Here is a 22,097-nt window from a genome sequence, read left to right on the forward strand (position 1 = left end):
AAAAAAAAAAAAAAAAAAAAAACGAACCGGACCGGAACCGAACCGGACCGGGACGGAACCGGGACGGAACCGGGACTAACCGGATCGGGACGGACCGGTAAATCCCGGTTTCCGTCCCGTTACCCCTCCCGAACCGGAACAATTCCGGATCTAAACGGTACTATCCGGAACCGAGACGGAACCGGTAACGGACCGGAACGGACCGGAACCGGTACCGGTACCTCCCGGTTCCGTTGCCAGTCATAGGGAGTAGTAATACTAGGTGTCCTTTTTAAATGTATTTACACCACAAAAATGCAATATTCTAATCTTATCTATTCTATTTTTTTTCTTAAAGAAATTATTTGCAAGTCTATCTCCAACCGAAAACACTGTAGAAGTAGTAGGAAAAGAAGAAAAAAAAAAGTTGTTTGATTGTTGGTCGTATTCAGTTGTCACTGCTTCTCACTGTGTCTCGTCGGTTTTATGTGGTTCAAAATTTGTTGTCGATATTTGAAAAACCCCAAAGAAAAGAACAATTTTGGAATCACCATAATCACATACACTGAAAAACTGACCTTTGATCTCAGCCTACAGTCACTTTTCACACAAAAAATACTCCCACTCGCCACTCTCGTTAAACATTTAACATCAACATCAACTTCGAAGTGTGGCTCCAAAACTCCCTTCTTTTTATCTCCCAATCCTTCCCATTCTCCACACATTCTCTCCCATTTCCACTCTCTCTCTCTAAACCATTGACTTTTTCTCTCTCTACCTACAACTATTTCACATACTCACTCTCCGATTCTGTGTGTAGGGGAGGCTTTTGATTAGGTTTATGGCGGTGAATTCCGTGGCAAACGTTCCGCAGTTACTCTACGGGCAGTCACCGAAGATTCTAACTGGTAGTAGAGACGGTGTGTTTGTTGATTTCCTTGGATTGTACTGTAAATCCAGCAAGCGGATTCGTAGAAGGATTGGTTATGCGGCAACTAATAGGAGAAGCTTGATTAACAAAAAGTGCAATGCTGTTCTTGACCTTCAACGTGGTGCCAGTAATGCATCTCAGCAGTCCTCTGATATAGTGCCTAAGGTTTGTTTACACAATATGTTGAATTTTTATTGGACTAGGTCCAATAGCTGGTTTCAATAGATTTCGTATTTATGCTATATGTGAAAAAACATATATCGTTCATTATATATCAAAATAGGGATGTTTGATTACTTAGCTGTTGAAAGTTTGGCAAATTAGTTGGAGTAAAAGTTTATTTATGCTCAATTTAGGAAGATGGTGATAGGTTGGAAAATTTTTGCTTAACAAAAACCCTTGGCCTTTTTTCAGTTTGAAGGGGGACTCCTGTTTTTTATTTTTTTATTTTTGTGTGTACTTTGACTAGTATAGAGCAGGTCCAATGTTAATCTCCATGTATTAAATTGAATATGAACAGAGTCCTTTTATATGAGATTGGAAGACAATTCATATATGGAACATTGTTTTGGGAAATTACTTCTTGGAGTCCTTGGAATATGTGGTGTGCTCACTTTCTATTTGCTAAAATGCATAAGATTTCTAGGTGACAAAAGTTCATTGTGTTATTTGGTTGAATCATATAAAGGTGAAGTGCAATTGACAGAATATGTTATTATCTGCTTGCTTATCACCTTGAGGTTGTTATTTTACTTACCTTAAGTACATTGCCGCTCTTGACTTTGTAAATATTGAATATATAGATATATTCCATGTGATATCTGAGGTGTTTATTGAAGTCTTGATAATGGCTGAGAGGTTGTTGGTCTTGATCAGCTTCATTGGGATTTTCCTTCATGGTTTGTTTCCCCAGTTGATAGTCGTTTATTGTTGAATTTTTTCTTGAACGTGGGTTTGGTGCATACTCTTGTGTACTCTATGAATGAAAAATTGTGATCTTTTCGACTTTCCCATGCTAAAAACTTTGCCTTCACTTTGCATGTTAAGTTAAAAAGTTATAATACTTTGAACCACATTAACAAAAAAGAGTTCAAATACTTAAATATGTCAAAGAAATGGTTATTTTCCTAAATTTAATTTGTAATTTTTAGAATCCTGAAAGAAATAGGATTCTGATGGGTATGGTTTACCTTGAGCTATGCATGCAAAACTTTTCTTTTGACTAGGAGTTTGGGTGCTGCTCGATATATTTCTCAGATGGTATATCATGTTTGAAGAAGAGTAGAATCTACTGCTCAAGTTTGAAGTTGAATCTATTATAAGCTATGATTCTAAATCATAATAGTTTATTGATGTTAAAAGCTTTGCTTTTACTCAAGAATATAGTCAATTTATCTTTTCGTCACCCTTTGAGGTGAATCTTTTGATATGCTTTTTCTCATCATGATGTGCTTAATTTCTTAAGATTATAGTTTTCTGTTTCCTTGTAGTATTTTTTTTTTTTGACAAAAAGTACCATCGTATTCCTCAGCATTAAGGGATGCTGGTCACCTTCAAAAACTTTTTACAAAGAGAGAAAATAGAGTCTAGATTTACAAAGCTCCTAAGACATCGACAAATTCATCCATTTCCTCTATACAGTTCTCCTTTTACCAAAAAAATAATGTGACTAGACAACTCCATTTTACATCATGAATGGACTTAACTTTGTCTTCGAAGCATCTCCCATTTCTTTCGTCCCACTCCGACCACCAAATGCACGAAGGTATCATCCTCCACCACTTCTTTTGGCTTTTGCTGCCATCTCTTCTGATTCAACAGCTCAACAGGTCAGCTATGTGCTCAGGCATTGTCCACTCTATTTTAGTGAGAGTAAAGAATAGATGCCATAGTTGAGCAGTAAATTTGCAATGCAGGAACAAATGGTTTTTTGTTTCCCCAATTTCATTACACAAAAAACATCTTGCTACAAGTATCCTTCCCTTCTTTTGGAGAACTTCTTGAGTGAGACAAGCCCTTCTGACCACCAACCAAGTGAACATTTGATTTTAGTAGGGGCCTTAATCTTCCATAAGGACTTCCAGAGCTTTGAGACTTCCCCATATGTTGAGCAGCTGTTTTCCTTCTTTTAAAGTCTGTTCACCAAGAGGATGCCATCTTCTGTGTATTTCCATCTTAAAGAATCTGGATCAGAAGTTGTGCCAGTGAAGACCCCTAGTACATTCAGCATGTTTGCCACCCTCTCCACTTCCCAGTCGTTATGGTGTATTCTAAATGTTAGTTCCAACCTTGGGGAGACCAACATTCCCCCACTGTAGCTTCTGGATTGTAGCTTAATAGCATTAAATAAGGGAAGGATTCCTAGAGAGTGGATTGGCCTATCCAGAGATCTTTCCAGAAGAGAGTTTTGAGCCCATTTCCAACTCTGATTCTGGTATTTCCTTGCATTTTTGTCCATGTTGATCTGACAGCTCTCCACACACCTACACCATAAGTACTGTTGACCTCATTGGTGACCCATTGACTTTCTTGACCGTACTTGTGAGAGATGACCTGTTTCCAGAGTGAAGTTTCTTCATCACTAAACCTCCATAACCACTTCATGAGAAAGCACTGATTATGCAGTTTTAGGTTTCTGATGGTTAGTCCTCCCTGGTTCTTGCTCAATTGAGTTTCTTCCCACTTCACTAAATTTTCTGTTATTGAGTAGAAGTTTCCACATCGTTGTTCCACTTCTGATGGAATACTGACTTTTTCATGAACTTTCAAGCGACCAAAAATTACAAAGAACCTGCATTTACTCTATACAATTCTTCCTTCACATTCTAATTTTTTTTACAAACTGACATGTGGATCCATATGATGTGGTTTGATAGGTCATGTGGTCCATATGTTCTCCTTATTGAACACTAACAGCTATATTTCAATTTTCTCTTTATAAGTTTTCAAAATTTGGACATTCAAGTTGAGTTGGAGAAAGTCTTAAACACAGGCATGTTTGATTCCTCAAAACTAATCAGAGAATAAATCAAAGTGGACGAACACTTTTATGTGGTATATTTAGTTATATGTGGATCAAGCTTTTGCCATAACGTCTGCTGAATACCGCTCTCCTGGGGTTTTTACTATCTTTTTCTCTTTGTGTGTTGTTCTCTGCTGTCAATAAAACACAAGTAGATGTATTGCACTGTGATTACTTCTCCTCTGATCCCCATGTTTTACTAGGCAAACCTTCTTTTAGATGCTTTATCCAAGCCAATTAACTGTGAGAACTCATCATAAGACTACTATCGTCTTGCAATATCTTTTCCACTATGTATGTTTGCTTTGAAATACTGCTAATGAAATTAGTGATACAAGATACTTATTGGAGTTTGTACCTTTTGTAAAATTCCAAAGCTTTTACTTATGTTGCTATGAGACATATTGCTGGAAGATGTTGATCAACAGAAGCTAGAAGTTAATAACACTGCTGGTTTCTTATGATGCAGCTGCTCATATGTGTGCACAATTTTGTTGTGAAGTGATAAATCTGATGTTTTTTTCAATGTAAAAGATACTATCTCTTAACATTTGTGAAATTTTTTTTATTCTCAATTATGCAAAAGTTAGTGTCCATCAGGAATTAATGAAAGCTTCTGTAAATGCCGTATTTGGTTTTGGGGCTGAAATATCTAAGTGTCGGGATGTTTCAGATTTTGGGACTGTTGCCTTCACCCACTGCATAGCTATTACAGCTCTTTTCTCTTTTACATGTAAAGGATATTTCCAGTAATTATTCTTCTTTAGGAGACCTTACCCTAGACCGCTTGGCCTAAGCTTATAACCAAAATGAGCCCATATTATAAGATCTTTCCCTATTTAGCCCATTTTGTTCATAATTTGAAACATTTAGGGAAAACACAGTAATTCCTAAATTTGTGATTACGATTTCCACTTTTTGATGCTTAGAAACTGATTGAGATTGATATTCATGTTTATTATACATATTTAAACATTATTGGGTGAATTAAAATGAAAACTCAAAAACTTCATTTATTGGGGTTTCTAAATGCTTGATAACTCAAACATAGATTTTGTGATTTATTGAATTTTTTGACAAATTGATGATTGAAGTTCATTGGCAATGTCATTTGGTTAAATTTGAAGCTATCTGATGATGATTTGGTGATGTTTTTGACCATTTCATCTGGAGTTTTGTGGGTTGAGTTTGAAGGAGATGAAACCCAAATTTTGTATAGTATTGTATAATTTTATATAACAGTGTAAATGTGTGTATAAACACTTCCTATACAAGGTTGATACATTGTTTACCTTAAGTGTATAATATTGTAATATTGTACTACTGGTGTATAAACACTTTTGACAAGAAGGGTTAATTCTGGAAGATAGTAGTCCCTTTCTTCAGAATAGTCTATTAGGCAGATTGACCTTGACATTTCTGATACATTGTTTACCTTAAGTGTATAATATTGTAATATTGTATACTGGTGTATAAACACTTTTGCAAGAAGGGTTAATTCTGGAAGATAGTAGTCCCTTTCTTCAGAATAGTCTATTAGGCAGATTGACCTTGACATTTCTGATACATTGTTTACCTTAAGTGTATAATATTGTAATATTGTATACTGGTGTATAAACACTTTTGCAAGAAGGGTTAATTCTGGAAGATAGTAGTCCCTTTCTTCAGAATAGTCAATTAGGCAGATCGACCTTGACATTTCTAGTGCCTAGTGAAACACCTCTTCAGTTGCACCGAAAGTGCCCGACTCTGATGTAAACTGAAAATATGGCTTTGTTGGTGCAATATATTGTGTTGGGCTGTATATTTTTGAAAAAATCCATTTGTTTATTCACTTAAAGAAAGTGTTATGCATTGGTAAAATTAAACGCCATCTCTTTTCAATGTTCTTGAGCTTGGGGATGGTAGATTCTTGGAGTATTGTTCTTTTTGGGTGTAATCTTGTTACTTTTTCCTGTGTTGTTTGGGTGTAATCTGGAGCATGATTTAAGCTTTGTCTTTTCTGGATTGTTTGGAGTGAAGGGAATCACAGGTGCTTTGATGGAATATTAACTTTCTGGACTTCATCAGCTTCCTAGAAGTCTAGGCATATGTATCGGAGCTGATCCCCTTTTGTAGTCCTCATCCTTTGTAATTCATGCATCTTCTTGATGTCATTGATGAAACTATTTACTTCAGCAAAAATAATCTATTAATATTTTTACATAACCATGTTAAATTACTCCACATGATTATTTTATCTTTTGTGGAAACCTTTTCAGGTTGCTGACTTGGATGACATATTATCTGAAAGAGGCGCATGTGGGGTCGGTTTTATCGCAAATTTGGACAATAAAGCATCACATGGGATTGTCAAGGATGCTCTTGTAGCTCTTGGCTGCATGGAGCATCGTGGAGGTTGTGGAGCTGACAATGATTCTGGTGATGGTTCTGGACTGATGACTTCGATTCCTTGGGATCTTTTCAATGATTGGGCTGAGAAAGAAGGAATTCCCGTCTTTGACAAGCTTCATACTGGTGTTGGAATGATTTTTCTTCCCAAGGATTCTAACCAGATGAATGAAGCCAAGAAAGGTCAGTCTTATAATTATAACTCAAGAGGATCTGCTACATACTTCCTATTACAACATAGTAACCTATACTCATTACTTGATTATTGAGGATTCTTGCAATAGATATATAGAACCTCTGTGTCTCTTTTTATCCATGATTCAATTTCTCAGTGTATGTCTTTGCCTCCTTGTAGTGTGGAAAAGATTGAAAGCTCTATACATGACTTTAGAACCACACACAGTACTTCTTCAATTTAGATAATTAAGTAGGTCTTTGTTTTCCCTCCAAAAAAAATCAACAACAAGGACGACATACCCAATATAATCCCACAAAATGGGGGTCTAGGGAGGGTGGAGTGTACGCAGGCTTCAACTCTACCTCAGGTAAAGAGACTGTTTTTTGATAGACCCTCAGCTCAAGAGAAGAAGTCCAAAACAGTTCAGAAAATGAAGTAACAGAAGTACAAGAAATAGCAGATAGTAACAAGGCAATAACTACAACAAAATATGAGAGTCAAAAGGACAAGACAATCGATAATAACATAAATTTAAGGACCAGATACTACAGGAGCAATACTACAACTACTAGTATGGACAGATAACAAGACAACACACTGCTACCTACTAGTCCTCTACCCTAATCCGTGTCCTCCACATGATCCTTTCTAAGGTCATGTCTTCGATAAGCTGAAACTGTGCCATGTCCTGTCTAATCACCCTTACCCAATATTTCTTCAATCTATGTCTACCTTTCTTGAAACTATCCATACCCAGCGTCTCACACCTTCACACTGGGCCATTCATACATTTTTTCTTCACATGCCTGAGCCATCTCAGTCTCACTTCCTGCATCTTGTCTTCCACCAAATCCACTCCTACCTTGGCCTCGATGTCCTTATTTAGAATCATATCTCTCCTAGTATGTCCACACATCCATTTCAACATCCTTATTTCTGCACGAGGTATTTCGAGATTGCCCAAGTTATTGATATTTTTGTGGCTCTCAAAATTGTACATTTTTGTAGCTCTCTAAATTGTATATTTTTCTGGTAGTTTCCTATAAGCTTGTTTCTTATGAGATCCTCTCTTGAAGGAATATGGTTGTTGTATTTTTTCTAATTTGTTTTGATATATCTGTAGTTATTTCCAATATCTTTAACAACGAGGGTCTTGAGGTGCTTGGATGGAGGTCGGTTCCAGTAGATTCTTCTGTAGTTGGATATTATGCAAAAGTTACAATGCCCAACATACAACAGGTTTTTGTTCGAGTTGTTAAAGAGGAAAATGTTGATGACATTGAAAGAGAACTTTATATCTGTAGAAAACTCATTGAGAGGGCTGTGAACTCAGAGATTTGGGGAAATGAACTTTATTTCTGTTCATTGTCCAATCAAACAATAGTTTACAAGGGAATGCTTCGTTCTGAAGTCCTTGGGAGGTTCTATTATGACTTACAAAGTGAGCTCTATACATCTCCTCTTGCTATTTATCATCGTAGATTCAGTACAAACACCAGTCCCAGGTGGCCTCTTGCTCAACCAATGAGGTTTCTGGGTCATAATGGCGAGATTAACACTATACAGGTAAAATATAGGTTTCAGTAACATTTTCTATGAGTTGCTGGCTACTTGTATTGATCTGTTAATTTCACATCCACATCCACATGCAGGGAAACTTGAATTGGATGCAATCCAGAGAGGCCTCATTGAAGTCAGCTGTTTGGCGTGACCGTGAGGATGAAATCCGTCCTTTTGGCAACCCAAAGGCATCTGATTCTGCAAATTTAGATAGTACAGCTGAAGTATGGATCACTGTTTTTAATTCTTTGGATCACTGCATCTTTAGTTATCTAGTCTTATAGCTTGTTTGACCAAGTTACTAAAATCAGCTTATTTTGGGAAGTGTTTTTTCTTAAAGTGCTATTCAAAAGAGTACTTTTGGTGAGAATCAGTTTGTGTTTGGCCAATAAATTTAAAAAGCACTTTTGTATAACAATTAGTGTTTTGCCAAGCTTTTTAAAAGTGTTTTTAAGTGTATTTGTCTCAAAAGTGCTTTTAGGGAAAAGTTACTTATTTTTAGCTTATGAAAAACAACTTTTGCTACTCTCTAGAAGCAATTGTTTTTCTATCAAAAGTTTGGCCAAACATATCACTTTTAAAAATAAGCACTTTTGAGGAAAATATAAGCTTGGCCAAATAGACTTTTAGTTATTATTGAAGGCATAGAACTAATTTTTTTTCTCACCACTAGGAACTGTTTGACCTTAGATGTTCATTGAGATGGTTTCCTTAGCAAGGAAAAATCTTACTGTATTTCGGTTGCTGGTACTTATGTTGACTTTAAATTGCTTGTGGATGAGTTTTACGATAACATCTCTTCCAACATCTTATGCTACTTATCACTTTTTCGTCACAGATGTTATAACTTGTTTCATGTAGACTTTTAGACATGAACTGTTTGTTGTTGGTCCTTTTTCCTTGCTGCTTTGTTTTCTCTCTTCCGTAGATATATAAATGGATTTTTTCACCATCTAGCTCTTTTTTGGGATCAGTTACTCATAAGAAGTGGCCGGGCTCCCGAGGAAGCACTGATGATTCTAGTCCCAGAAGCATATCAAAATCATCCAACATTGTCTATTAAATATCCGGAGGTATTCCATGTTGGCATGTAATATGTATTAGATTCTTGTCAAGTTCTGTAGTTTCCAAATATTAGACCGGCTCTTGTGGTGGTCAATATCTTGTTTTCTATGCTAAGACATTTTTGAAATTTGTACTGAGATAATTTCTGTGTTGCTTTGTCAAAATGTTACTTTTGTTGATGTTTCCTTTACCATGTTTTTTACCTTCTGAATTATAAGAATATAACTAATATATGTAATGCATGAAGTGATTATAGTATGTTACCCTTAAAATCACTTTTTCATGACTGAATATTTGATCATTGTAGGTTCTTGATTTTTATAACTACTACAAAGGTCAGATGGAAGCTTGGGATGGGCCAGCCTTACTCTTATTCAGGTGATCTTCTGAATGCTAGTTCTATTTCAACTTCTTTTATTTTCTGGATGCAGTTGTAATATTATCTCATAAGATTATGTACTCAACTAGTGAAATGTATTTTATTAAATCTTAATTAAAAACAAAATTGAGTCTCAAGGGGTTGGCCTAGTGGTTGAGGCATGGCAGTAACAACATGACTACTTCCAAATTCTTGCCACAATGTTTGGTGTTGTCACGACCCGATTTCTCGAGTCACGATAGCACCTACTATCCCGCCAGTAGGTAAGCAACCTGTAACCCAGAATGACAAGTAATGAGTATAAGGGTAGAACTAAACAGGAATCAAACTAAACCACATAACAAAACAGGAGCGGAAGCAAACCAAAAACTATATACAAAAGATCCCTCCCAAAACCTAGAAATCACAAGTATAGAGTTGTCTAAAAATAAGAGTACAAGTCCCAAAAGTGGACTAAAGCAAAGCTTGTCTCAAAAAAGCAAAAAACTAGCTAAATAAGTACAGAAGGAGACAGGCTGATCCAAGACGCCAAGTGCTCATCCTCGTCTCCAATCCCAAAAAGTGGTTGATGGCACGAACAATCACTGGTGGTAGCTGGTACTAGGACTTGCATCACGAAACAGATGCAGAGTGCAACATGAGTACCAAAACAAAGGTACTCACTAGGCATCATAGGTCGTCTGAGCAAGAAAGGTAAAGACAATATGAAAAGATAGAATCTAGACACAAACATAGGTCAAAGCGGATAAGAAAAAGAGCACACTAGCATACCGAAGTAAATCTAAGTACAACTAAACTAAACCTAACTTGACCTCATAAGCCCAGAAGGTACACTCGTTCGCAAGTTTAAATTCATAATCCCAACATGTACACAAAATAACTAAGTTTACTGGGAGAAGAGTACCACAGATTTGAACTCAAGCGAAAATCAAGCTCCCAGCCCAAGTAAATCACAAATACCCAATAATTCAGTTAACTCCCAGCCCAACTAGCAAGAGTGACCCGGGGGCATGTCAACTCCGAAGAGGATCTCAATATATGAAGGCCGCTCAGCCAGCTAGTCTGTTCCTGAGGCATAAGCCGCCTAGCTAGTAAGAGTGACCCAGGGGCATATCTACTTCGAAGAGGATCTCAACAATCAATACCAACCCACCGTTGAACAACACCCACTCACAAGGAATCACAAGAAGGCAACATGACCCGGGGGCATGTCGACTTCGAAGAGGATCTCAACAATCAATACCAAGCCACCGTTGAACAACGTCCACTCACAAGGAAACACAAGAACACTCCAAGCCTAAAACACTCCAATCCCAAGTCACCGCGAAAGCATAAAACCTCCAGTAATGCATCAGAGTCGCATAAATAGGGAGAGAGAATAGAAGATCAATAAGGCTGCGGAAACACCTAAACTAAGGCTCATACTATTAGATTCAAGTCTACTAATCTAGTCTATAGGAATCTAGCCCATTGGAACTGACATCAGAGAAGAAACAAGGCTAACATGCCACAAGGATTGCAAGTCTAAGGCAACACTAGTCTAATCCTAGACTAAAACCGAACATGCAGAAAAACCAATAAAACGACAACAGTCAAGTCACAACAACATGGAACAACATACAATCCCCAACTAGCATGATACTACACCCAAAAATACCGCCAGTCAAGCCTAAGCATGGTATCTAAGAGAGGAATATAAGAACAACTAGGTACCAATCCCCAATTCACTCTAATCAACATGCATTCACGCATTCAGGCTCAATCTAATAGAAAGGAAGTCGTAGCCTCCTTGTAGGCGTTGACGCGTGCTCCCGAATCACAAGGTTTGAGTTTTTCTTTTTCAAATGGCCTCTGAATGTTGCCACACTACCAAATATAGGATCACAATGTCAATACGGCCGTTTAGACACCAAAAACAGAAACAAATCAATTTCGGAGTCAAACGGGAATTGTGGGACCTGCATCAAAATTTTTGAAACCGACTCCGTCAAAATGTCCCAAAAAGTTCCCCGAACTTGTGTTCCTAAATGGATAATTTCAAAAAAAAAAAACTTGTGTTCCTAAATGGAACACAATCAGGACTTAGAAATGAAAGCAAGCAGCATGCAACAATTCACAATTAAGAGCAAGAAAATAGGCTAAGGCAGCCTACTAAAATGGAAATTCACCTCAAAAGAACAATTCCCACCTAACTTCGATTATTCCATAGTGTAGCCACAGTCTCCACGATCACCCAAGACTTCAAATTATTGAAATCAGAGCTCAAACGAAGGAGCAATCTCCAAATCAATTTACCACAAATGCTGAAAATCGCGCCTGAGTCTTTAATAAAAGACTGCCCGACCTTCGCTTAAGCAGCCACTTACGTCGCTTAAGCGACAAGCCTCAAAGAGGTGGGCCTCACTTCTGCGAGCCCTTGGCCACAAAAGCGGAGCTCGCCAAAGCTAACCCTGGCCACAAAAACAAGGCTCGCTTGCTTAAGCGACGCTAGGTGTGCTTAAGCGGGTATCGCCTAACTGGGCTGGCCTTCCTAAAGCAAAGGCCTAGTCCCAAAAGCGACGTTCGCTTAAGCGAACCTAGGGGCGCTAAAGCCGTTGAACCGACACTCGGGCACCAGAAAATTTCAGCAAAGTCCCTCAGGCTCCGCCATTAGTTCAGAACCATGTGCACACAAACGAGACATGCAACCCAATCAATTCGACATTCGAGACTCAACGGAATAGTCAAAACTATCATACGAGGTCATCTCGACAAAAGTGGGTCCTACACCCAATTCCCTTGTAAGTCAAAATCCAACAGGGGCTTTGAATCAGCCCGGAAGCCTCGGAATCCGCACGAAGGGTCATTCTAGACTAAACTCAACATTTCAGAGCTAACCGTGTTGATTTGTTGAGTTGTTGGGTCAGAAGGGGGGCAACAAGAGTTAAAATAAGCGGCGGAGGACAGTATCTGCTTGTATATGGTTGAATATTTGGAAGGAAAGGAATCAGATGATTTTTGAAGGAAAAAAATGCTCAATACAGAAGATTAAATGGAAAGTAATTACTTCCTTAGGTTTTTGGTGTAAAGAACGAAATATAGAAGAGGAAATCCAATTAGTTGATTTCGTAGGTTCTTTGTAAGTATTACTGTTTCTTTTTTCTTCTTTTTTTCTCTCTTCTCTATTAATACTTTTTGGAGGTGGCCAACATAGCCCTTAATGCTGAGGAATACAAGTTAACCGTTTCAAAAAAAAATAAAATTCTCATCCAAGCTTGTTTAACCAGAATGTTGACTAAAATCAAACTTAAGCCTTAACTTGAAAGTTAAAATGCCTAATCGCACAGACTCACACGGAAAGCCTTAGTAGTTGTGCTGACTATGGTACTAGTCTAAAATGACACCTTTCAAAGCTGATGGAATCGTCAAAATTGATTCTGAGGTCATCTTCCTGAACTACTGATAAAAAATGACCGTTCAAGGTTCAGAAGCTCCAAAAGACATAAATTCACATAAAAACCAAACGAACGATCAGGTGACCGAACTGTCAGTCCCAGCAAGTCATAACTGACTTGGGGTCGATATAGGAATGCTCTAAATGACAAAAAGAAGGCATAAACACAGAAATGACCTGGAGGGTCATTACAGGTGCAGCCTATCTCCTTTGACCTCGGTGGACAGGATTATCTTTACAATCTGTGCTTGTCGGCTAGGAAATGTCTAGACTGTAGATTAGGTAATGTGAAAGTTCGTCCAGACAGAACCGGTAAAAGGAAAAAATTAATGTGAACTCTCTTATTCATTTAGTGTTTACTGTTGATCATGCAAAGGCCAAAGATATGAGAAGTTTCTGCGTTTATCAACTATGCATTTTCTTGACTGTCTATTCTCTTGCAACCTCCAACAGTTGAACAGTAGATTAGACGTGGTATGTGCAATTAGCATGATTTTAAGAAACTTTATTTATCCTTTTCCTAGCATAATTATAGGAATATAGTATTTTTTACTGTAATTGATTTTCTTTCCTTATTTTGTTAGGATTAACTTATATAAATATCCTTACCATTGGGATGTAAAGACATACTGAAATCCAAAGAAGCCTTTTCTTCATTATCAGATTCTACCTGAATAAGTACAAAGTACATGATTCTGGCTATAACCATAAACCCAAATAGTAACCTGGTACATGTGTATATTCTCTTCTCTTTGTATACATAGTCATCCCCAATATCACATATATTCTTTAACTAGCTAGCATACTGATCTTTCAGGAAAAACACTTCTTGAGGTCATGTCTCAACATACGTCAAGTCCAAACTAGCTTTGTGCTCTAAAACTACTTTACCATGTTCAGTCTCGCTCAAACTTCTCTAATCTTTCGTAAAAAATAATCCTCAGGGTTAATTGCTCATTAGACCCATTTCTTAAAGTTAGACTTCGGTCAAAGTTGAATTGGCAAAGTCAAATTTCGGTTAGTGGGGTCAAGCCCACAACAATTTCTAGATTCTGGTACCCGTACGATAAGGAGTTCGAATCTTATAATTAGTCTTTTCATTCAGAGTTCAATTAGTCCTTCATATCTTTATTTTTTTTTAATTTGGGGTTTGGGGTTTGGGGTTCAAGTTTATGATTTGCCACTTTAATATTTTGTTTTGGATTATATTATATAAATCTCAACGAAACTATGTAGTCAACCCAAAACTAATTTAAATCAATTACCTTAACTCATTTTTTAAACATGGAACTGATCTAAAACTTGTTCGAACCCCTCGGGAGTCTAGTTTCAACCCAAGTCATCCCTACAAGTCAAGCAGTGGGAACAACTTATTAGCATGTTCAAGATATAAATTCAAATGCAAAAACTCAAAATGAGGGGTCTGGTTTCTACAATCTTTCACATTTAAACAGACGTTCATCATTGAATGAGTTTAATCTTACCCCAAACCTCAAACAACTGTTGTTAACTGGTACACAGTTTCCCTCGAACTTCCAAGTAACCTGTTTGGTCGGATGGCTCTGCCAAGTACACTTCGATCGAACAGATCCATTTCGACCTTATCTCTAGAATTTGTGAGTCCACAATATGTACCCGAACTTTTTTATAAGACAAGTTCTTATCTGGATGTAGTTTTCCTAGGTCTCAAATTTAGGGCTTGGTTTTGACCTTGTTTCGTAGTGAAATTATGGATTTGAATACTTCTAACACTGATTCCATTTTGTGAATTCAACTTGACTTCAACCTAGAATAGAGGAAAAGGGTATCCAATTGAAATCTTGGCTTGAATGACGTGGAATGGGTCATGAGCACACTTCCAAAGCATAGACACATGAAACACTGTATGAACAAGAGTACGAAACACAAATCTTTTGTTCTATCTTACAAATTCTCAACATTCCTAGGTCTTAAAATTGCCTTTGTTTCGAATCTCATAATATCCTCCACAAGGAAAAAGTTTCAAACAACCCGATATACTCCCATCAACTAAAATTCACATTCTCTTGTGTGTCTACATAATTACACTGAGACCTTATTTATAGAGACTATAATGCAATCCTTTTCCAAGTAGGATTCTATCTACTATTCGTGTTCCTATTCCTATTCTAACAATTCTGATAGATTGGAATGCCCCGACAGTCCATGCAGTAACTGTACGAGTTTAAAACAAGATAATTTGGATGGCTTGGATGATTTAGTATCCATGTTAGTCATGCCTATTACCAATTCTTCATTCCGTATTGAGGTCCTTCATAACAACAAAGTTATTGAAGAAATTTACTTAACAATTAATTGATCGAGAACATTACCTTTGTAAAAAAAACAGTTAATCGATTGAGGTACTAATATGTAAGACTGACAAAACAACAAGCAATGTAAGGAACTATAATCTAAAGTCAAAGAGGATAGTGGGCTAACCTTACCTTCTCTAGTTGCCATGGTTTAATCTATCAGCCAATGTGACAGTCAGAAGTGATCGGGGAAAAAGAAACAGTATAGAAAATACATTTTTATGTGGATCTTTCTTTTATTGATGAATATTTTTTGTTTAACTTCCTTCATTCCAATCCAAATGTAATTTGGATTTGACAATTTTTGTCAAAAGAAAGTGAGACCTCTTGATTTTAGAATAAGATGGTCCTTAGATAAACGGGATTGAGAAAAAAAAAATAGTACATAAAAGACATTTCCACCTGGTTCTTTATTTCATTGTCTGATATTTCTTAGAGCTTTCATTTATTCCAATTAAAATGTCATTTGGATTTGAGAGTTTCGGTCACACGAAAGTGAAAGGTGATGATTTGAGGAATATAATGGTCTCTTAAGAAATAAGAAAAATCAGAGAGAATGAGAGTTTGTGTGAAGACTAACGTCTTAAACTTGGTTCCTTTTTTATAATTATCAATATTTACGATTACATTTCTCAATGTGGCACAGCCATTTAAACTTTGCTATAACTACGGAGTCTATCTAACAGCTATTTTCTGTAAGTCTCCCTTTCTCAAAGAAAGGAGTTCATATCCTAATATTGTGAAGTCAAGCATGGCATGGTCTTTCAATCAGATCAGATTTCTTTCTTTTTCTACCTCTTCTTGATCTTTTGTGTCAAATACTTCTATGTTGTTGAGATCTACTTGCTCTGAATAGATGTGAGAAATCGTCATTCTTTACTGATGTGAAATCTGAAGTTCCTGTCGCTACCCATGTGAATCCCATTCATTAGATATGAAATGCTTAGTGATGTCACCATGGTTTGATTCAATATATTAGGCCTTCTTATTCCTTTTAGTGATTTGCTCTTCAACATTTTCTACTTAATTTTGATTTAACTCTGTCCGTATAGATTCTAGAAAGCAAATGCTCTGTTTAGTGATGTATTGATATCCTTGAAAACATATTTTCAATTAGATGTAAGAAACTGACTTTTATCTCCTAAAAATGAGAAATGTATGTAAGATAATTGTGATTGAAGCATAATAATTGTTGTTGTATTAAGTAACATTGATATGTAGTTGTTGGATCTGCTTGTGGAACGAAGAAGCTAAGACTGCTTGGTGTATAATACATCTAAGAAAATGTTATATTTTCAATCTTTTGTCTCAATTATTTACTCTAGTGTCTTACTTATTTTTAGCCTCGTTCCTTCCATTTTCACAGTGATGGGAAAATAGTTGGTGCTTGTCTTGATCGTAATGGACTTCGTCCTGCTAGATATTGGCGGACCAAAGACAATGTTGTCTATGTTGCATCTGAGGTGTGTACGTTTGTTCATTTTTCAGAAGCCTAATTCTGATTTCAAATGTTGCAGAAGCTATAAACTGTGTCTCGTCTCCGAGTCATTTTTCTCCTAACCATTCCTAAGATAAATCAAGCTGAATAATTCCACTTTTTTCCAATCCATGTTCTTCAAATGTATATAATTTAATATTAAGGGCACTGCTTTGATGATTCTGTTGTCTTTACCACTGGATATTAATTACAGTGACTGGAGGGGTTCTTTCTTTTGGTTAGGTTGGTGTGATACCCATGGATGAATCAAAGGTAACAATGAAAGGGCGTTTAGGTCCTGGTATGATGATAAGCGTTGATCTTTCAAGTGGTCAGGTTTGTTAGAGATTTAATAGTTTAATTGCATGGCATTTTAATGTTCTTCAATTAGTTCTTATTATAATAATTGTTATTATTTTTTAATTATTATTATTATTGTTGTTGTTGTTGTTATTAATAATAATAATAATAATAATGATGATGATAGTGATAATGTTTGTTCATATCCTTCATCAGCCTATCATTCCATTCCACACCCAAAAGCTCTTTATGTCCATAATTTGTTTGTTGATTAACATAGGTATTTGAGAATACAGAGGTCAAAAGGCGAGTTGCATTGTCCAATCCATATGGGGAGTGGATTAAAGAAAATTTGCGATCTTTGAAGCCTGTGAACTTTTTTTCAACAACAGTAATGGATGGTGAAACAATTCTAAGACGCCAGCAGTAAGACTTTCGAACTTCACTTTGTATATAAGGTTTTTTTACTTTTTTAGTTCAGGTGCTTTAGATGGAATCCTATTCTCTGCAACAGATGATATTGATTTATGATTGTGTCCTTTGTCCCTACTGCTATAATTGCATTTGTCCTGCCTATTAGTCAGGACCTAGAATGATATTGGTGATTATATTTATCATGGATAATTTATTTGTTCTATTGCGTGTCTCCTGGAGTTTTTATCTGCTCATTTATAATTACGCTTTCTTTAATTAGTATGATCTCTTTTAGATTTTTCTTCATTTAACATTCAGTAGTGTGAAACGGACAACTGCAATGCCAATGCTCTGAGCATTGACATATGCTTCTAAGGAGGTTTGGACTACATCACATGCAGTTCAATTAAGCAGTGATTTTGTTGTTTGAAAAGATGGGCAATGATACAGCTTGAACTTGGTACTTTTGTCATGGTGAAGATTATGGTCTTATTAATGCAAAACTTTCTTCGTGAGCAATATCATCAAATATTGATGCTGTATGTCAATGTTTAAAAGATAAAGTCATATTTCTGCATAATATGCATCCATTGAAGTTTTGAGATAGGATTAAGTAGATAATAGTTTGCCCTCTTTTGAAATTTTTCCTTATTTTGCATGTCTTGATGTATAAATCTATGCATCCTTTGGTTATAGATTAGGTTAATGACAAAAACACTCTTTGCAAGTTCTTACTTTCTCTCTTGGACGTGACATGAAGAATGAAAGCAAGGATGATACCAAGAGGAGACTTGTACCTAGATTTGTTGGTGACACTTACTTTTTTCTCTTGGATGTGAAATGAAGAATGAAAGCAAGAAGGATACCAGGAGGAAACTTGTACCTGGATTTGTTGGTGACAGGTTCCATCTTCATAGATAGTATTGCCGTAGGGTGAAAATATTAAATTTGCATGCAAGACTCTGTTTACAGAAGTTGGCAATATAGAATGTGGATGAACAGTGTAAAAAGATCAAATATTGGATCTCTAATCTATTCTTTGAGGAACAGAAGAAAGCTTACCAACGGCAATTGTGTAACAGCAACAACAACATCAACAACATACCAACTGTAATCCCACAAAGTGGCAATTGTGTGTAGCAGGAAAAAGCTTTTCTAGATACTGTAAGTTCAGAAAAGAAAGGGGCAAAGTGAAGGATCCGTTGGACCTTGCAAATGCAGCGAGGACAAGTCTTAATTTTGTTAAGAAAACAAGAGAAGAGATAATAGAGAAGGTCAAGGAAACAAGATAAGGGAGAGTCACTTCGTCGAGGAAAAAGTAGAGAGTTTGGGTGACGATCAGTTGCATATATAGCTTCTGAAAGTCTTGGCACCGGAATAGTATGTTCTATTTATTTAAATACTACATAATTTACAGGAGAAAACAAATCCTTTTTCCCTTGATTCTAGACAGTCCAGAATTAAATGGATAATTCTAATCTGAATCCGGTCTCTAAAAATCTGAAATTTTCCTTTTCTGATCTGATTTGATCCCTTGTGATCCAAATCAGATGATACAAATCAACACTCCCCTTCAAGTTTGCATGTTGATATCTAACATGCCTAACTTGCTTACAGACATTCAAATCTTGGTTTAAACTATTCCTTAGTATAAATATATGATATTTGCTGCTTAGTTGACAAAAATGGCAAGCACACACTTCCTTCTTCAAGCTTCTCCTTGATGAAATATCTATCCACCTCAATATTGTTCTATCATGAACTAGATTGTGAGCGATACTTATGAGCTTTGTTGTCACATTATAGCTTCATGTCACAAGATGTCACGATTCCATATTTCTTTTCCCATCTACAGTATAGGTTGTTATGAATCAAGTCTTAAGAAGAATGTGTATGTTGTATTTTTTCTTCTCTGTCTTTTTTTGTGTGTGTTTTCTCTCTATTAGACTTCTTTAATTTAATTTTTTTTACAAAATTTGTATTTTTAATTGGGCTAAAATATTTAGTTCAAATTCTTGAAATTTGTAAGTATTTATACTGTTTAGCATGGAATACACGTGCAACGCATGTGTACGGGAACTAGTAATACAAAATGAGCAAACATACTAGCCATACCTGATGTTCAGACTGTGTGCGGTTTTGTGGAGGTGAGTTTGGATTCGGCTATGGTGGCACTGTGATGCGAGTCCGGACTTAGCAGTGCTTAGCTTCTCTAGGTTTCCATGTACGGTTCTTGGTCATGATCTCATGTGACCTTCACGATCTGGGATTGGCTTCCTTCCGGCCGTGAATTAATCTCCTCCCCTTCCACTTGATGATTTCCCATAACAATTACCATTACACGGAATCCTTGGATGGCATCAAAGTGTGTTCAAGCACATCCATCTTCATGGATAAGCTTTGAATAACTTGGAGATCCCGAACTTGGTTTCTTGTAAATGGTCTTGATGCAACTTAGGATGCATCGTTCTCCCTTTGTTGAAATTTTTTTGACCTCAAGTTCAATGGGTCATAATCCAGTGCATCATAGAGAGAGATCACAAAGATTGAAGTTCTTGCGAATGTTATATTTCGAAGGAAGGTCATTTTTATAGGCATTATCATTGAGTCCTTCAAGCACTTGGAACGGACCCTCTCCCCTCGACATTAATATGGTCTTCCTCTTGTCTGGAAACCTTTCCCTACGGAAGTGTACCCAAACCCAGTCCCGTACTTAACTAACTAATTCGACAGAGCTAAGGTAGTTATGATTTGTGGTATTCTCTCTCTCTCTCTCAGATTATTCTTCACCATTCTTGACCTTTTTCTTCTTCCCGAAATTCTCTCAAAGATCGCCATTACTAGGATTAGAGTTCATTGTGATTAGTAACCCCCCCCAACCACCTTATTCTTCCTCTTAGGCTCCTTCCTTTTCTCACTGTCCTCTTCGGCGGTTTCCTCAACTTCCTTCACCTCACTGGTGCCCTTCTTCGTAAGCTCTTTCATTTTATGGTATGCCTCACCAACTTGCATAGGTGTCATTGGTTGAAGTACGTGCCGATGACCGGTTTTCATGACTGAGTACCGATTGATTCTCCCATCATGTCTAGTTGCATGGTCATATTTCCATGTTCTCCCAAGTAGTACTGATTGAAAATTTGTTACATAATACTCAACTCACTCTTCTTTCATAAGCTGAAGTAGTTGTTATTTTCTATCAGGAACGCTATGTTGTTTTCAATTCACTCGAGTTAATTCTTCCCATTCAACCTATGTGATGTTAGTTGAAAGGGTAAATGAGATGAATTAATGATTTGATTCATGGTATTCTTGTTTGGGATTGCACTACAAAACTATTAGCTTCTATGTTGCCGCTGGGGTTCTTTGCCTAGTAAAGGCTGATTTAGCCATGATCATATGAAAAAAGGCTAATGCTTTTTCATACCATAGTAGTTTTGGTATTGAAATAGTATGTTGTATTCATTCAAAGTGTACAATTTATAGAAGTAAACAAACCATCCCGTTCATTCTAGCTAGTCTAGAATTAAGTGATAATCTAATCTAAATCTAATCTCTAAAATCTGAACGCCGAGATATCAGATGGTACAAATCAACTGCTTCCTTTGAGAATCCTCAAAGTTTGTGTTGTCATTCGGAGATGAGAGACAAAGGAAGGAGTACTTCCCTATTATTTCTTTTGCTCATCACCTCCCATTTTTTTGGTTAGAGTTATTTGATGAGAATAATAACTTCTCATTGCACATGAAGATTTGGTCCAACACAAATTAAGGTTACTACGAATTTCATCTGTAAGTTAATGAAGCAAGAAGACAATTCTCATTGCTAGTTGCACCTGAATTTGTCTGCTTAATTTGTTGATGTGTCTGGTGAAGTAAATAACTTGTTGCGGGTAGAATCTGTTGTGCAAGTTCTCCTGACAAATTATTTATATCTTATCAATATTAATTTTATGTTATCATTTCATTTCCATAAAACAGGGCGTATGGCTATTCTAGTGAGGATGTTCAAATGGTTATTGAAAGTATGGCTGCACAAGGGAAGGAGCCTACATTTTGCATGGGAGACGATATTCCCTTGGCTGTATTATCTCAAAAGCCGCATATGCTATATGATTATTTCAAGCAACGGTTTGCTCAGGTGGGCAATGTTAACTTCTGCAGTCCTGGATGTTTCCATGAAGTGTCATCAATGTCTTTAGATATGTCAGTTTTGCTTCAGGCATTTATAGTATAGCTTCGTAAGATGTCCAACTTGTGTCTTTCTCTTTCTGAATGAGTCTTTTTGATTTATGTATGCTTGTCTTTTTGAACGAGTCTTGTGATAAGGAAATTGGCTGAAAGATGTTTTTGATTACTTGATAATTGGCTGAATGGTATAGAGTCACTGGTCTAATATGGTTTATGTGCATCTATGTCAGGTTACAAATCCAGCTATTGATCCTCTCCGAGAAGGATTAGTCATGTCGCTTGAAGTCAATCTTGGCAAGCGTAGAAATATACTAGAGGCTGGACCTGAAAATGCTTCTCAGGTTGGTCAACTCGTGTACTTCCTTTCAACTTTTGATAATCTGTATTCTGTAGTTTTAAATATTTCTGATCTTATGTTTTATAGATGTATTATGTATCATTTGTGGTT

General features: G+C 36.6%; 1 protein-coding gene across 1 annotated transcript in view; it reads left to right on the forward strand.

Moving 5' to 3' along the window:
• Nucleotides 1–376: 376 nt before the first annotated feature.
• Nucleotides 377–22,097, forward strand: part of LOC102600112 (ferredoxin-dependent glutamate synthase, chloroplastic) — a 45,896-nt gene continuing 24,175 nt past the window's right edge. Inside the window, exons 1-11 of the mRNA XM_006363706.2 lie at nt 377–1,075; nt 6,194–6,506; nt 7,625–8,067; nt 8,154–8,285; nt 9,036–9,134; nt 9,434–9,504; nt 16,638–16,734; nt 16,992–17,084; nt 17,329–17,474; nt 21,440–21,599; nt 21,880–21,990. Coding sequence (XP_006363768.1) covers nt 821–1,075; nt 6,194–6,506; nt 7,625–8,067; nt 8,154–8,285; nt 9,036–9,134; nt 9,434–9,504; nt 16,638–16,734; nt 16,992–17,084; nt 17,329–17,474; nt 21,440–21,599; nt 21,880–21,990 — 1,920 coding nt within the window. The 5' untranslated portion in view covers nt 377–820. The remainder of the gene's footprint in view (nt 1,076–6,193; nt 6,507–7,624; nt 8,068–8,153; nt 8,286–9,035; nt 9,135–9,433; nt 9,505–16,637; nt 16,735–16,991; nt 17,085–17,328; nt 17,475–21,439; nt 21,600–21,879; nt 21,991–22,097) is intronic.

Source organism: Solanum tuberosum, unplaced genomic scaffold (genome assembly GCF_000226075.1).
Source record: "Solanum tuberosum cultivar DM 1-3 516 R44 unplaced genomic scaffold, SolTub_3.0 scf00450, whole genome shotgun sequence".
In the NCBI taxonomy this organism is placed as follows: domain Eukaryota; kingdom Viridiplantae; phylum Streptophyta; class Magnoliopsida; order Solanales; family Solanaceae; genus Solanum; species Solanum tuberosum.